Source organism: Opisthocomus hoazin, chromosome 15 (assembly GCF_030867145.1).
Source record: "Opisthocomus hoazin isolate bOpiHoa1 chromosome 15, bOpiHoa1.hap1, whole genome shotgun sequence".
NCBI classification, from domain to species: Eukaryota; Metazoa; Chordata; class Aves; order Opisthocomiformes; family Opisthocomidae; genus Opisthocomus; species Opisthocomus hoazin.
The window spans coordinates 1,402,831-1,418,990 of NC_134428.1; the positions used below are offsets into that span (position 1 = coordinate 1,402,831).

Consider the following 16,160-nt stretch of genomic DNA (forward strand, 5'->3'; position numbering starts at 1 on the left):
TATTTCAAATATGCGAAACTGTGCAGATAGCTCGCAGGCAGAAGGGGCTAGCCTGGAAAGCTGTTGCTCAGCCTCCTGTGCTCGTGGCACTGTTCACACAGAGGCACAGAGACTGGGGCTGCTTGCTTGTCTTGGCACCTCAAACTTCACACGTATCCTGGGAATGGGAAGGGTCCCTGTCAGGCTCCTTCGCAGCCGTTCATCGAGAATGGAAACGTCTGCAGATAGCTGGCAGGCAGAAGGGGCTAGCCTGGAAACCTGTTGCTCAGCCTCATCTGCCCATGGCACTGTTCGCACAGAGGCACAGACACTGGGGCTGCTTGTTTGTCTTGCCACCTCAAACTTCCAATGTTCCTTTGAGGGTCCGTGCCGGGCGCCTTCTGCAGTCTTGCTCCGAAAATGTGAACTTCTGCAGATAGCTCGCAGGCAGAAGGGGTTAGCCTGGAAAGCTGTTGCTCAGCCTCATCTGCCCATGGCACTGCTCGCATAGAGGCACAGAGACTGGGGCTGCTTGCTTGTCTTGCCACCTCAAACGTCATATCTAGCCTGGGAATGGGGGTGGTCCCTGCCAGGCTCCTTCTCAGCCCTGCTTCGAAAATGCGAACCTGTGTAGATAGCTGGCAGCCAGAAGGAGCTAGCCTGGAAAGCTGTTGCTCATCCTCATCTGCCCATGGCACTGCTCGCACAGAGTCACAAAGACTGGGGCTGCTTGCTTGTCTTGCCACCTCAAACTTCAAACGTACCATAAGGGTCTGTGCCGAGAGCCTCGGCAGCCCTATTTCAAATATGCGAAACTGTGTAGATAGCTCGCAGGCAGAAGGGGCTAGCCTTGAAAGCTTTTACTCAGCCTCCTCTGCTCGTGGCACTGTTCACACAGAGGCACAGAGACTGGGGCTGCTTGCTTGTCTTGCCACCTCAAACTTTCAATGTTCCTTTGAGGGTCCGTGCCGGGCGCCTTCTGCAGTCTTGCTCCGAAAATGCGAACTTCTGCAGATAGCTCGCAGGCAGAAGGGGTTAGCCTGGAAAGCTGTTGCTCAGCCTCATCTGCCCATGGCACTGCTCGCACAGAGGCACAGAGACTGGGGCTGCTTGCTTGTCTTGCCACCTCAAACGTCAAATCTAGCCTGGGAATGGGGGTGGTCCCTGCCACGCTCCTTCGCAGCCCTGCTTCGAAAATGCGAACCTGTGCAGATAGCTGGCAGCCAGAAGGAGCTAGCCTGGAAAGCTGTTGCTCAGCCTCATCTGCCCATGGCACTGCTCGCACAGAGGCACAGAGACTGGGGCTGCTTGCTTATCTTGCCACCTCAAAGTTCACACGTAGCCTAGGAACGGGCAGGGTCCCTGCCAGGCTCCTTTCGCCAGAAGGAGCGAAGTTAGGGAATGGACGGGGTGTGCAGCAGGACTACTTAATCATGTGCACAGCAAAGATTTTGAAGGAAAAGGTGTCTTTCCACGCCCTTCTGTCTTGAGAAACGCTCCCAGATCCTCTTCCATTAGAACACAGAACACTTCATCCACACCAGGCATGCCTGAAACGTTTCTTTAAGCCTTGTATTTGCCGATATGTTCCCGGGCTATGATCATCCTTTGAATCTGAGCAGTTCCTTCATAAATCTGAAAAGAAGAATTACAATAATGTTAACTGATTTTTGTTTTGTGTTGTTTTTAATATTTTAACAGATCTTTCTACACGTGTAAACCTTCATAGCACTACCCCTGTGTGGGTTAGGGCGTGCCAAAAGACAAAGAAAACTGAATAAAATTCCAGTGTGTCTGGAGTAACTATAGCGGGCTGAATGCAATAAATCCCACACGAGATCCCAAGTGACCGTCTTGTTCTCTCCGATGCGCTCAGCAAAACTCAGTAAGGTTCTCATGGAATTAACAGAGGTAGTGAGTAAAGAAGGATGGGGGAAATGTCTTCTCTGGGGAAGAAAATACGTAACTTAGGCTTCACAAAGCGGGTTTGGAAACGGTGGGTGGAGGGGAGGAGGTGACCTGTGCTGGAAGTGCTGCATTTCCTTTGACTAGCCTTTCAAGGCCATAGCAAACGGTCCCTTTCATCCATTTATTCCCACTACTCTTTCTGAACTAATACTGTCTTCAACACACTATTACCTCCTTTTTTTCTTGAGCATGTATTTTTACATTTTCCTCCAGAAACAGAGCTCAGGGGCTGAAGTCTTTCAGCTCCCAGCTCTGCCAAAGCGAATCTTTGGCAGATTGCTCAGAGGTATGGAATTTCACTTTGTCTGTAGTCATAAAACGGGGATAATCCTCCCCAGAACCTTAGGCAGCTTCGCAGAAATAAAGACGCTGTAACCTGTGGTCACATTAGGGTGGAGCCTGACAGCAAAAAAGCCCAATCATGACAAATTCAGTTACTCATTCATTTCCCCAGTTGCAGGAGTGTGATTAATACGAAGAACCTTTAGATTCCAAACCAGCAGTTTTCTGTCCTTAGACAGAGAAAAATTCTCAGCTAGTGAGAATAGTTTTGAAGTCAGCAATAAACGAAATTTCAACTACCTAGAATCTTCAGAATGACACCTGTTACAGCGCTGCGGGTCACGGCCCACATGCATTTCTTGTTGTCCTCTATTTCGGTGTGTTTTTTTCTAGTCATTATTAATGTCAGGAAGATGTGAAAAGATAAAAGATTCCTGGTTTTCCTGAACATAATTCAATCATTCTTTCCGAATAAAGAACTGTAGCATAGTATATGCTACAAGAAGAATTATGATGGGGAATAATTTCTTGGTAATAACGCTGAAGAAAAAGATCTGGGGATTATGAGCGACTATGGGCTAAATATGAGTAAATATGAGAACATTTTGTTGGGGGTTTTGTTCTGGGCTTTTTTTTTTTTTTTTTTAAGGCTAATCACTGCAGGCTGTGCCACACTTCTGTTAATGAACACACACAAGATAACTAACACGTGACACTCAGTGCTGGTGGTATCTCAGGTGAAGTAAAGCCCAGCTTACGACACCAGAGTTTCAGGCGGAAGGTTCAGAGCACAGCAAGAAGTGATGCAGAGCCTGGGAAGCAGAAAGGAAAAAAAACCAACCCCTAAACCAACCCCCACCGTGACTGATGAGGAATGAGGCAGAAGCTGCTGGAGTGTTCTCCTCTAGACTCAACGAGGAGGGAGGCAAGCGGCACACTCGGTGCAGCCACCGCGTGTCGCTTGTTCTGTGCGCCCGCTTTGGGTGTGACAAGGCACAGGATGCGATTTCCAGCGACCGCTCTCTGCACCAGGTATGGGGCTGAGGGGAAGACTCAGCTGTTCCTCTTGGGCAGGTTAAGCTGTTGATCTCATGCACACAGAGTTTTGTAGGCAAGAATTTGCCTGATTTGCATGCCCTTTTTTTAAATGGAAGGATTATTGCTCTCAGCCTCAAAACTTCTATGTGTGTGCACGTCACCATTTCAAATAAGTAGCCATTAGTGTATTTTATATAAAATGTATGCATGACTATACAGATTGCATCCTCTCTTTTACTCACCTGGTAGATTTTAGCATCTCTCATGAGTTTTTCCACAGGATATTCAGTATTAAATCCATTTCCTCCAAAAATCTGCACTGCGTCCGTAGCTACTTGGTTCGCAATATCACCGGCGAAGGCCTTTGCGATGGAAGCGTAGTAGGTGTTCCTGCGGCCAGCGTCGACTTCCCACGCAGCCCTCTGGTAAGCCATCCTGGCCAGCTCCACTTTCATGGCCATTTCAGCAAGCATGAAAGACACTGCTTGGTGCTGCGGTTGAGGAAACAAACCACGTTAACGTTGCCTGCCTAAAACCCTCTGACTTCCAAGCAGAATAAAGTCTTCTTAATATCTTAATTTGCAAGCTCAACGTGCTCAGGAAATCATACTTGAGTTCTCCAGAATTTGGATCAGGCTCTCAAAATCATGGAATCATGGAATAGAATCATGGAATAGTAAGGGTTGGAAGGGACCTTAAAGATCATCTGGGTCCAACCCCCTGCCATCAGCAGGGACCCCTCCCACCAGCCCAGGGTGCTCAGAGCTCCATCCAACCTGGCCCTGAGCCCTGCCAGGGAGGGGGCAGCCACAGCTTCTCTGGGCAGCCTGGGCCAGTGCTTCACCACCCTCAGAGGGAAGAATTTCTTTCCTGTATCTACTCTAAATCTGCCCTCTTTTAGTTTAGAGCCGTTCCCCCTTGTCCTATCACTGCACCCCCTTGTGAAAAGCCCCTCTCCATCCTTCCTGTTGGCCCCTCCAGGCACTGGCAGCTGCTCTAAGGTCACCCCGGAGTCTTCTCTTCTCCAGGCTGAGCAGCCCCAGCTCCCTCAGCCTGTCCTCGGAGGAGAGGTACTCCAGCCCTCCAGTTATCACTTCACATTTTGATTCCCCTTTCCATCCCTCGGTGTAGCACACCGGTTCACCTCAAGCCCCGTTCCTGGACCGTTTGGGCCGCCCAGACTTTTAAGTTTTTAATTCTAAAATCCACTTAGTCACAGGGATTAAGTATTGATTGATGAAGATGTGCTTTCCTTTTTATGAGATCTGTATTTAGTCGGATGTTTATGGATATTTCTTTAAGTCAGGAAAACAGTGTGATTGGCAATGTGTTCCGTTAGTATTAATACTGTGAGTCTTGTGTCCCTGCCTCAGGGAGATTTCCTCCTTCCCTGAAAATCCCTGCTCATGAGCATTGAAGAGCTTCAGTGTGTCCTGACAGTTTCAGGGTTTTGGGTGGAGTTTTCTTTGTGATTTTGCTATTATCATCAATAAATTACTGAAGAATCCCAGGAGTTACGGCATAACTAGATTTACTCAGATAGCGCTGACCTATATACTTGAAAAGCCAAGCAGTGGCAGAGATACCATAAATCACACGTCCTGAATGTAAAGGAACAACGCTGAAAATTCACTCGTAGTACATCAGGTATGAAAACGTAGCTTTTGGATATACTTATTTTTATATATTTAACTTACTTCAACAATTGGTTTCCCAAAGGTTTTTCTTTCCAAGGCATATTTGGTAGCTTCATCAAGCGCTCTTTTTGCTAACCCAACAGCACCAGCTGCTACCTGAATTAAACACAGCACAGCATGAAAATCGGAAAATATAAAGGGAATTTCTAAGTAACTTCTTTCTGATACTTACGGGTGGTCTGGTCTTATCAAAAGCTCCCATTGCGATTTTAAAGCCAGCTCCTTCACCTAGTAATACATTTTCTTTTGGAACTCTGACATCTTCAAAGACAATCCCTCTTGTGTCGGAGCAGCGCTGGCCCATGTTCATTTCCTGTACAGGGAAGTTGACAGAGGTGCAACTCAATGGGATTCTGCCAAAGTGCAACACATTTTCATTCTTCAGTTTACTCAAAGCATCAGGTAATTTTTTTTTTCCCCCAAACACTTTGGCTTTGTCTAAAAATCATCACGTACACAACAAACACTAGCTTTGCATTTACAGACCGCCATGCCCGTAATTTGTCCAAGCGGTTTCCTGTCTCTGTGAAATCGATTCTGCAGCCGTAATCATTCGTTTGTCTTTCTTTCCCCAAAGAGAAATAGCCCAGGGTCTCCAGTGTGAACGGCAGATTGTTGCGTTACCGCTTTAGAAGCAAATGAGAATTCCTGGCTTGTCAAAGCAGAGGTACGCTCCTCACCTTTCTTCCGACTTGGATTCCAGGGCTATTCGCTTCCACAATGAATCCAGTAAAGGCTTTGCCTGCGGGAGCTTTTGGGTCTGGATCGGTACGCGCTAGCAGAAAATACCTGGTGTAAAACAGAGACGAGGGCAGTCCGTTTCTCCTCGCAATTAACGATCAGGTACTTTTTTAGCTAACACATGGGATGCTTTTATGTGTCTTTCTACCATATAATAGATCTGCCACTCAGTTAACAACCCTTTGGCCCTGCCAAAAATAAACGGAGAGGCAGCGAGAGAGAGGAAGTGTCAGTGCGTCTCTTACCGCCAAAGTCCAGATTTACTACAGTCACCTCAGGTCAGCACGCAAAGGTCCTTCACCTTTTCCATGTATTTTAAGTCTTAACATTCCCATCGGCTTCACGCACAGTACAACAGAAACCGATTCACAGCACGTACGTAAAAATCAGGAATTACAGTACTGCGTGCAGAACCTTCAAGTTATCAGCTGATTTCGAAGATCTCAGTTTTGTTCTGCTAAGTATAAGCTATAAAGGAGTTTTTTTCCATTAGAAATCACAGTGCTAAATCACACTGATGGTGCTCAGTAACATCAATGAGAGCTGGTTGGTTGGCAAGCTCTTTCCAGTGGTGCCCCGCGACAGGACAAGGGGCAACGGGCACAAACTGAGGCACAGGAAGTTCCGTCTGAACACGAGGAAGAACTTCTTCCCTCTGAGGGTGCCGGAGCCCTGGACCAGGCTGCCCAGGGAGGCTGTGGAGTCTCCTTCTCTGGAGATATTCCAGACCCGCCTGGACAAGGTCCTCTACAACCTGCTGTTGGTGACCCTGCTTTGGCAGGAGGGTTGGACTAGATGACCCACAGAGGTCCCTTCCAACCCCTACCATTCTGTGATTCTGTGATTCTGTGGTAGATTCTCCTTGAGGGGTCTGCCTTGAACAAAGAAATAAATAACAAGAAAATGCAGCTTTAGACATAAATGTGTCAAGTTTTTCCTCTTGAATTCAAAAGAATCTGTGTGGTGGGGATGAGCATGCTCTTGTGTGAGACGTGATGAAGGAGGTCTGTGTTGTAAAGCACCTCCACAGACGCCACAGCAAAACCTGGATCCGTTGGCACTGGGCAAATGTCTTCCCTTAGCAAAATAAAAGGTCACACCACAATGCTGGCATTTTTCTGTCTTCACTGGAAGTGAGAGACGTTTCCAGCAGAATCAGAAGCACCTGATCTCGGCCACCACAGCCACAGAGCAAGGTCCCTTGTAACAGGAGCCTCTTGAGCACTGGGCCAGTTAACTCTGACTGGTGCTACCCTTCCCGGAAGAGACAGCGGAACTGGTTTTGTTTGACAGCAGCAAAAATTGAGAGGCCTTCTTGAGCGGAGTCGTCCCGTCATCGCTCAGTGTCCATGTGAGACGCTGCACGGCCCTGCCTCACACCTTGCCCTGACGAACTGGTCACAGGTCCAAGGGCAGCGAGATGCACCATGACGAAGGCTCAGCTTTGTACCAGACCTTCAGAGAACCGCTGGTGTCTAACTGGGGGGTGTGGGGGGCACCTCAGGTCGGAACAGAGTAACAGAATGGGACGCCAGTCAAAAGCCAACACACCAGTTTGCTTTCCCACCGTTTGTGATCCACATCTTCTGACCATTGATGACATATTCGTCTCCTTTCTTCTCAGCCTTGGTTTTTATACCGGCCACGTCAGAGCCTGCGCCAGGCTCGGTTACACAGTAAGCCTAGAAGAAAAGAAAATGCCAAATATTGAGGAATAAAACTCTGGTTCTAAGCAATCAGAAATTATTGCAGAATCACGTGCACCAAACTGATCTGTAAAAGTCTTAAGTGGGCTGTGTGGAAAACCCCAAAATACTACATCGAAAAACCCCAATAGCTGTCTGAGCAAGAGTCCAAGCACATAGGGTTAGTTCTCCTTATAAGTCCATAATAATAATTGGAATTATCTTCTAATGATAACCAGAACCATTCTGTAACTTTTAATAAGTCACCCCCCTCCCTTATGCTTCACAAACTCTGATACGAAAGCTGACGATCTTTGAAATCTGAAAGTAAGAGCACAGAGTAAAATTTTATGGGAACCATGCTCTTCATTTCATGAGGCTTAGTTTCTCCCATTTTAACGCACTGCACATAAATCTTTACATCTTTCTATGTGACAAGTTCTGCTTAAATATCACCTGACATCCCTAAGTGCAGTTTAATGCCCATCTGATTGCGTTTGTGCTCCTACAAACCTTGCATTTTCCTTACACCCCTGCAGCTTCCCTTGAGAGTGAATTCAAAGGCGTTAATTTCCTGGAAGCGACTTCGGATGCTTTTCCAGGCAGTATCTTCTGTTTGCTTCCTGCTTACATCTAATTCAGTACTCCCTGGCTTTCAGTAAACGCCACGGTTTGTTTAAAAACCAACACAGGCTAAGTTGTGAGTAGATATCAGTGTTTTAAACAGCCCCAAAAACCCAATGAATGTAATTTCGGAACATTCTACAGTGTTCCCAGGTCCTACTTACACACATAAGTGGTTCCTCTATCATTCTTCCCAAGTATTTCTTCTGCTGCTGCTCATTTCCCGCAATGATTACTGGCATTTCCTGAAAGAAAATTAAATATTTAGAGCATTAAGCCACCTTTCTAAAGGGCACGGACTCCAGCTGAAAGGAGGCAGGAAGGGACAGCGCTTACCCCTAGGGAGTTCCCCTCAATGGCAGTCTGAACCCCCGTGCATCCGTACGCTAACTCTTCCGTTATAAGGCAGGACTCAAAAGTGCCGAGGCCCAGACCACCTACAGTTCAAATATTTCACTGACTAAAACGAGGCTGAAGTGGAACACATCAGTGAGCGACAAAAATTAATTAACGGAAACACATTCCCCCTCATGCATCTGATTGTGCCCTGTGTTCGATCAGACATTCCCATGCAAGACTTCTAAAGAGAAGTTTTCGCAATTAGTAACAGATGACTTAAAAATCACATTTCTCCGTTCCAGGGTGACGGGCTTGATGTGGGACAACTGCGAGAATGCACTGCCAAAGCCTTTCAACTACCTCACATCTGAGAATCTTCTGAAGAGTTCTTAGGAAGCAGAGGAAGGGCGACACGGGCTCCTGAGCTACCACAGCACTCAGGAATACAAAAACCAAGCATCGGTCAGAAAACCAACCCGGTAATCTGCTCCCAACAGCAGCCAGCACTTTGGCAAGTGGATAAAAACGCAGTAACGATACAGCTATACGTCCTCAGAATATTTTCCTCAGCCTTCAGGTGACTTCCTCAGCCAGAAGTTTCCTTGGTCTCTCTGTCAGCCAGCCCCTGACAAGACATTTCTTCTGGGGATTTGCCCGCTCTCTTTTTGCCCCCACATACAATTTGAGCACCGGTATCATCCAGGGGTAACGAGCCGCACAAATTAACTCTGCACTTAGTGTGGAGCCACCTCCTTTCACTTGCTCTGGCCCTGCTGCCTTCGGGTCGCACCGAAGGGATGGTGAGCTAGCGGTCCCTTCTCAGACGCCCCACCACACTGACGGCTGCGGTGTTTCTCACTCAGCAGCTGTTCTGTACCTTTTACCATCTTTGTCACCTTTTTAGGAATCTCCTCCCTTCCCACGACGCCCTTTCCAGGTGGCAGGATCAGGCTGCTTAAAGAACTGCAGAGGCAAGCGCAGTTTGGATTCAGGCAGCAGCAGAATTATGCCTTCTGCTTTTTTCATCATTCTCTTCTTAATTTCTGACCTGAAGTTTATGGCTTTGACCACTTGTGGGCATTTTGCTGACATCTTCACAACACTTTATATTCTAACCCCCCAAATCTTGTTTTTTTTTTCCCAGAGGCACTAACTTGCTCAGACGACACCATTTGCTCTGGGAAGCTTGGATTGCTTCTTTCCTTTCCTGGGTGCATCTTTTTTCCTGTTCTGATTTTCGTCTGCCATTTTAACAGTCGCCCAGTTTCACAGCCTTCCCCTGCAGCTCTTCACACCTTTTCGACACGGAGTAACTCGGTATTCCCAGCTAACTCTGTGACCTCCCTGGGGACACCCTCTCCCCGGTTCTTCAGCCCAAGCGCCAGCCAGTCTGTGCTGCTGATTTTTCCGCTATGAAACCAGCTGATTGTTCACATTAATTTCCAAAGTTTGAGCATTTTATACCACCCAGGTGTTCACAGGCTTATCAGCTCCTGCAGCAAACTCCATTTATTTTTTGTGCCCTGACTTCCTTTTAGGAAAACCCCACGGCGTGCCAGAGGCGTGTCTGCTCCACTGTACTTCATCGTGTTCTTAATTTACACGGTGCATCAGGCTGACTGGGGTGCATTTTCCCCGCTCTCCCTTGCAGACCTTGTAAAGGAATGGCGTCCAGTTTGTCCCTTCTAAGTTTTAATTTAATGGTCTTTCAGCCTCGAGTTTCCCTAGAATTTGTGGCTGCTCCTCACAATTACTCCTTTTGTCTCTTTCTTCCTTATTAATTAAATTATTGATAAAAGGTCCACCCTCCGCTGACTTCAAAAATACAGGCTCTGCTAGGGACAATTCCCCAGCTTCGTTTTCAGGTAATATAAACGCAAAAGGAAAATCTCTTTCTTTCCAAGGTCAGTCACACACCGAAGCGCTGCCGTACCGCACGGCACCTAAACTGGAACACCGTCCTTCCGAACTAAACTCGGAAATTGCTCCAGCCTGCGTCAGAAACGAGATCAAAACGCGATCTTCTGACCCCTCCGCCCCACCAGCGGCCGCGCCGCGCCAGGGGACCGTCGGGCAGCTGTCGCCACGGTAGAAAACCTGGTCACAAATTAGGAAATCGTGATCTGCCCAGTTTGTGGCCAGACGACGTCCGCCCCCGGCACCAGCTGCAGGCGCCAGCCTGCCTGCTGAGGAAGTTTAGAGCGTCGAGTGGGCGACTGTTCGTTTTATACGGAACATATAAATCTCCTCAAAGGCCTTTTCTTTGTTTTATTTTACAGATGAAAAAGAATGGTTACTTACCGCAGCTCTCCGGTATGTGCGAATTCATAAGACCAAGCTCCCAAGCTCGTTTTATGAGCGGCAGAGGATACTGGAACAGACAGGCAGAATCACTTCCGGATTCGTCACCATTAACATTTTAAATTTGACACAGATTAAGATAAAAATCGACTTTTTCCCCCCTACTCTATGGTAATTTACCTCTCCAGTTTTGTCGTACTGTGCAGCAACAGGAAAAACTTCTTCCACAGCAAATTTCCGAGCAGTGGCTTGAAACTCTTTCTGTTCATCAGTCAGTTCTAGCAAAAAAAGAACGTAAAAAAAACCCACCTCGCAAATTCCGTACTCTTTTTCATTCTGCCAGTTGTCAGGTGACGAGAAAAGAAGAACCAAGCATGAGTTCCTCCCAGGACAACCCAGACCGCGCGGACCCGCCTCCCCGCGCCTCTCCAGCAACCAAGCAGCTCGACCACCTCCTTCGCTCCAGAGAAAACCCGCGCTGATCTCTGACCGACTCATCCGCACGCCAGTGGCGACGCAGCGGGGAGCGCTGCGTAACGGAGGAGGAGACGGAGGCAGAGCGGCGTTCCTCATCTGGTGGTTCTGGCTACTCGCTCCAAACATCTGGCTGCTAAATCTGCTCTTACCTACGTACCAGGCCTAATCGGGGGTGAATTTCTTTACAACCGCGTTCCACTAAGACTACAGACAGTTATTTTAACATTGTAAAAGCCAACTTGAGATCATTCTTCAAAGCTGAGGGAACTCTGGCAATGAAAAAGCTGAAGACAGACATCAGTTTGAAAAAGAATAAAACCCCATAAACATCACAAACATGCCCGGCTTTCCTCAGCTGGAGATGAAAGTGATTTTGGTTTTCAAATGATTTTTTAAAAGAGGACAGAAATCTACTCAGAAGAAACCCCTTGTAAATTCCCACCAAACCGCAGCGCGGCTGGCTTTCCTCCTAACTCTGATTTGTCCGTAACGCCGTATTCCTCCCCAAACCTGTCATACTTACCAAAGCTGAAGCCAGCCCCGGGCCTGCTGGCGTGCGCGCTGGGAGCGGGTTTGCTGGAGCGCGGCCTCCACCCGCGCCCCACCACGGCTCGCAGCATCTGCTGAGGAAGCAAGCAGACGGGTGTGAGATCTCCGCCGCTCCCGCATGCCGCAGCGGGGAGAGCACAAGGCAGGACCAGGGGGAGACGAGGCGTTTCCAGAGAAAACGGAAAACGTCTGCGAAGGTAAAGGGTGATGAAGCGCAGGCCGGCCGCTGCTGGGCACGGCACCGCCGATGAGGGCATCGTAGTTCGGGACCGTGCTTGCCAGCAGGCACTGCGTTGCGCCTGGACCGCTCACCACCGCCAGCCGCTGCGGCACGGTGCGTCACAGGATGGTCGGAGTTGGAAGGGACCTCTGGGGGTCACCCAGCCCAACCCCCTGCCCAAGCAGGGTCACCCAGAGCAGGCTGCACAGCACCGCGTCCAGGCGGGGCTGGAATATCTCCAGAGAAGGAGACTCCACAGCCTCCCTGGGCAGCCTGGGCCGGGGCTCCGGCACCCTCAGAGGGAAGAAGTTCTTCCTCACGTTCAGACGGAACTTCCTGTGCCTCAGTTTGTGCCCGTTGTCCCTTGTCCTGTCGCTGGGCACCACTGGAAAGAGCTTGGCCCCATCTTCCTGAACCCCACCCTGCAGATATTTACAGGCATTTCTAAGGTCCCCTCTCAGCCTTCTCTTCTCCAGGCTGAACAAGCCCAGCTCCCTCAGCCTCTCCTCGCAGGAGAGATGCTCCAGTCCCCTCACCATCCTCGTAGCCCTGCGCTGGACTCTCTCCAGTAGCTCCTCATCTTTCTTGACCTGGGGAGCCCAGCACTGGACACAGCACTGCAGATGGGGCCTCACCAGGGCAGAGCAGAGGGGGAGGAGAACCTCCCTCGACCTGCTGCCCACACTCCTCCTCATGCACCCCAGGGTCCCATTGGCCTTCTGGGCACCCAGGGCACACTGCTGGCTCATGGTCACCCTGTCGTCCCCCAGCACTCCCAGTCCCTCTCCACAGAGCTGCTCTCCAGCAGGGCCGCCCCAGCCTGTACTGGTGCCTGGGGTTGTTCCTCCCCAGGTGCAGGACCCTGCCCTTGCCCTGGTTGAACCTCATCAGGTTCCTCTCTGCCCAGCTCTCCAGCCTGGCCAGGTCGCTGCCTTCCCCCAGCCCCACCTGCCCGGCTGAGCATTCTCCCCTCGCTGCGGCCGCTGTCGCGCGGTAAAACCAACGGGATCAAACAGCTCCGACCAACTGCTGCAAAGAGCTGGATCCCCCCAAAACATTTCACACCTTATTTTATCCGGAAGCCGGCAAGAAGCAGATGGGGCTGAGAAAAAGCCAGGTAATTGTCATAATTTTTGCCACCAGAAAGCTGGGCCTGAAGCAGCCAAAGTCCAGAGCTCGGCGGCGATGCCCAATGCGGAGGCAGCTGCCGAGGTCGTGCCAGAGAACTCGCGCGGCGTTCGCGCCCGAGCGGCGCGCAACGTCGTTCCTGCGGGTTACAGCCGGGAACCCGCCGCTCCCGACATCTGGGGGTCCGGCCGACCCCCGCCCACTCAGCTGGCCGCCCCGCTGGCCAGCTCGGTGGGCTGGGCGCTGAGGCACCCGCAGCCATGCTCACGCCCAGTGCCTGCCGCGTCCCAATGCCACCAGAGCCACCGAGGCCACCCGAAGCCACCACAGCCAGCAGAACCACCAGGGCCAGCAGAGTCACCAGGGCCAGCAGAGCCACCAGGGCCAGCAGAACGTTCCACCAGGGCCAGCAGAGCCACCAGGGCCACCAGAACCACCAGGGCCACCAGAGCCAGCAGAACCACCTGGGCCAGCAGAGCCACCAGGGCCACCAGAGCCACCAGGGCCAGAAGAACCGCCAAGGGCAGTGCGACGCTGGCGAGGCCCCAGGGCGATGGCCGCCCGTCCCGCCGCCCTTCACCCTTCACCCAGTTGGGAGCGCAGGGCCGGGGCGGCGGGGGAGGGGGGGCCGCCCCGCGTCCAGCTGCCCGGCGGGGGGACCCCGGCGCCTCAGCCCGCGGCTGCTCCCGCCGCCCCCCGCCCCGCGGCCTCCCGCCCGGCCCAGCCCGGCCCGGCCCCCCCCCGATCACCCGGCCGGCTCTGAAGGCCGACATCTTGCCCAGGTGACCCGTGGCGGCTGCCGGCGCTGTCCGGCTGGGGAGGCGGTGGGGCCGGGGCCTGGCCTCGCTCTGGGCTCTGACCGGGGCTGAGGGCGGAACGGGGCCGGTCGCTATGTCACAAAGACACGGGGGGGGGGGGGGGGGAAGGGCCCTCTGTGGGTCACCCAGCCCAACCCCTGCCCAAGCAGGGTCACCCAGAGCAGGGGGCACAGCACCGCGTCCAGGCGGGGCTGGAATATCTCCAGAGAAGGAGACTCCACAGCCCCTCTGGGCAGCCTGGGCCAGGGCTCCGGCACCCTCAGAGGGAAGAAGTTCTTCCTCGGGTTCAGCTGGAGCTTCCTCGGCTCCAGTTTGTGCCCGTTGCCCCTCGTCCTGTCGCTGGGCACCACTGGAAAGAGCTTGGCCCCATCTTCCTGAACCCCACCCTGCAGATATTTAGAGGCATTTCTAAGGTCCCCTTGCAGCCTTCTCTTCTCCAGTGTGAACAAGCCCAGCTCCCTCAGCCTCTCCTCGCAGGAGAGATGCTCCAGTCCCCTCACCATCCTCGTAGCCCTGCGCTGGACTCTCTCCAGTAGCTCCTCATCTTTCTTGAACTGGGGAGCCTAGCACTGGATGCAGCACTGCAGATGGGGCCTTATCAGGGCAGAGCAGAGGGAGAGGAGAACCTCCCTCGTCCTGATGCCCACACTCCTCTTGATGCACCCCAGGATCCCATTGGCCTTCTTGGCACCCAGGGCACGCTGCTGGCTCATGGTCACCCTGTCGTCCCCCAGCACTCCCAGTCCCTCTCCGCAGAGCTGCTCTCCAGCAGGTCCGCCCCAAGCCTGTCCTGGTGCCTGGGGTTGTTCCTCCCCAGGGGCTGGACCCTGCCCTTGCCCTTGTTGAACCTCATCAGGTGCCTCTCTGCCCAGCTTTCCAGCCTGTCCAGGTCACGCTGAATGGCAGCACAGCCCGCCGGTGTGTCCACCACTCCTCCCAGTTTGGTGTCATCAGCAAACTTGCTGAGGGTATATTCTAACTCTTCATCCAGGTCGTTGATGAAGAAGTTAAACAAGACTGGGCCCAGTACTGACCCCTGGGGCACACCACTGGTTACGGGCCTCCAACCAGACTCCGCACCGCTGATGCCAACCCTCTGAGCTCTGCCACTCAGCCGGTTCTCAACCCACCCCACCGACCACTTGAGAGATGTTCTGCTGTGATAGCAGTAAGCCTTGAAATGCACGTTGACAAATCACCAAACCAAACCTCAGATTATCGACATCCTGCTGAGCAAACGAGCACGAATCCGTCCTGCTTCGTGCTGGACCAGCAAGACCAAATGAGAAAAGAAACTGATCCACAACGCGGAGGAAAACTACGACCTTCATTCTCACGACCCCCAGAGGGACCAGGATGACCCCCTCGCAACAGTACGTGCAGCCGCAAAAAAAATATACCAGGATGTGCCACATAGAGCCCGGAACCACTAAACTATAAAAAGAGACTCTGCTGGGGGGTGGGGTGTGGACCGTTGGCGGAGCAGGAGGCTCCCCGGCCGCCCAGCGCTGTTTTGCCTGCTTCATCGCTTGCTTAAATAAATTCTATTGCTAATAAGTTCACAACTGATTAATTAACAATTGGCTGCTCAATTTGAATTCGTCACGGGAGGCGAGCTTCTATAACAGGTATAAATGTTTTACAATTTATTTTTTTGAATATTACAAACTGTGTTCTAGCATTTGCTGCTGAGCCGGTGTTTCAGCGAGGGCAAGGGCCGGAACGTCACGCAGGGGCTGATGCAGCGCAGGTCACTGAAGCTGCTGCCGCGAAAGAACATCGCAAAATTCCATAAAAATATTGCCAGGTATGTTTTCAGCTTGTTTCATTCCTGACTATCGCAATCGTTACTTCATTTCAAATTTTCAGTCTTTTTTTCTTTTTCTTTTAATTCTAAAGCCGTATCTGCTCAAAGGCTCAGGGCTTTTAATTTGGCTGCTGTATGTAAACACATCAAATACTTTGTGCAACTGGGTTACATCTCTACAGCTGCCGAACGGGAGCTGTGAAGAAACAGGCGGGGCAGACGCTGCACACGCTGTATCGTCTCATCGCATCTTTTTTAACCTGTCTCTTAAAACCTCGTCTGAGCTCTGCGTAACCTCCCACTCGGGGCCATGCGCGTGCCGCAGGGACGAGTGCCAGCTCTGGCAACACCTCCCTGCCCCTCACTGGAATCCGGTGCCAGCAACGGGAGCCAGACCCAGGGCGTGGGTGCCCCGGGCTGGGGGGCAGTGGGAGTGGGGTCCCAGTGCTGCTGCTGGGGCCGGTGGTCTCCCCGTGCAGCTGTGGGAGCAACTGGGGGTCTTTAGCT

General features: G+C 51.5%; 1 protein-coding gene across 3 annotated transcripts in view; it reads right to left on the reverse strand.

Annotated features, from left to right (window-relative positions):
* Positions 1-1,526: 1,526 nt before the first annotated feature.
* Positions 1,527-16,160, reverse strand: part of LOC142363254 (medium-chain specific acyl-CoA dehydrogenase, mitochondrial) — a 45,701-nt gene continuing 31,067 nt past the window's right edge. The window contains exons 1-12 of one of the 3 annotated variants that reach the window (XM_075436591.1): positions 13,778-13,816; positions 11,655-11,754; positions 10,835-10,932; positions 10,655-10,724; positions 8,351-8,451; positions 8,179-8,259; positions 7,257-7,387; positions 5,645-5,753; positions 5,137-5,277; positions 4,965-5,060; positions 3,510-3,758; positions 1,527-1,614 (exon numbers count right to left, since the gene is read on the reverse strand). In XM_075436591.1, the coding sequence (XP_075292706.1) occupies positions 1,543-1,614; positions 3,510-3,758; positions 4,965-5,060; positions 5,137-5,277; positions 5,645-5,753; positions 7,257-7,387; positions 8,179-8,259; positions 8,351-8,451; positions 10,655-10,724; positions 10,835-10,932; positions 11,655-11,754; positions 13,778-13,801 (1,272 nt within the window). In that variant the 5' untranslated portion in view covers positions 13,802-13,816 and the 3' untranslated portion in view covers positions 1,527-1,542. Of the gene's footprint in view, positions 1,615-3,509; positions 3,759-4,964; positions 5,061-5,136; positions 5,278-5,644; positions 5,754-7,256; positions 7,388-8,178; positions 8,260-8,350; positions 8,452-10,654; positions 10,727-10,834; positions 10,933-11,654; positions 11,755-13,777; positions 13,817-16,160 lie in introns of those variants that run through there. The other 2 variants (XM_075436592.1, XM_075436593.1) reach the window with 2 other exon arrangements.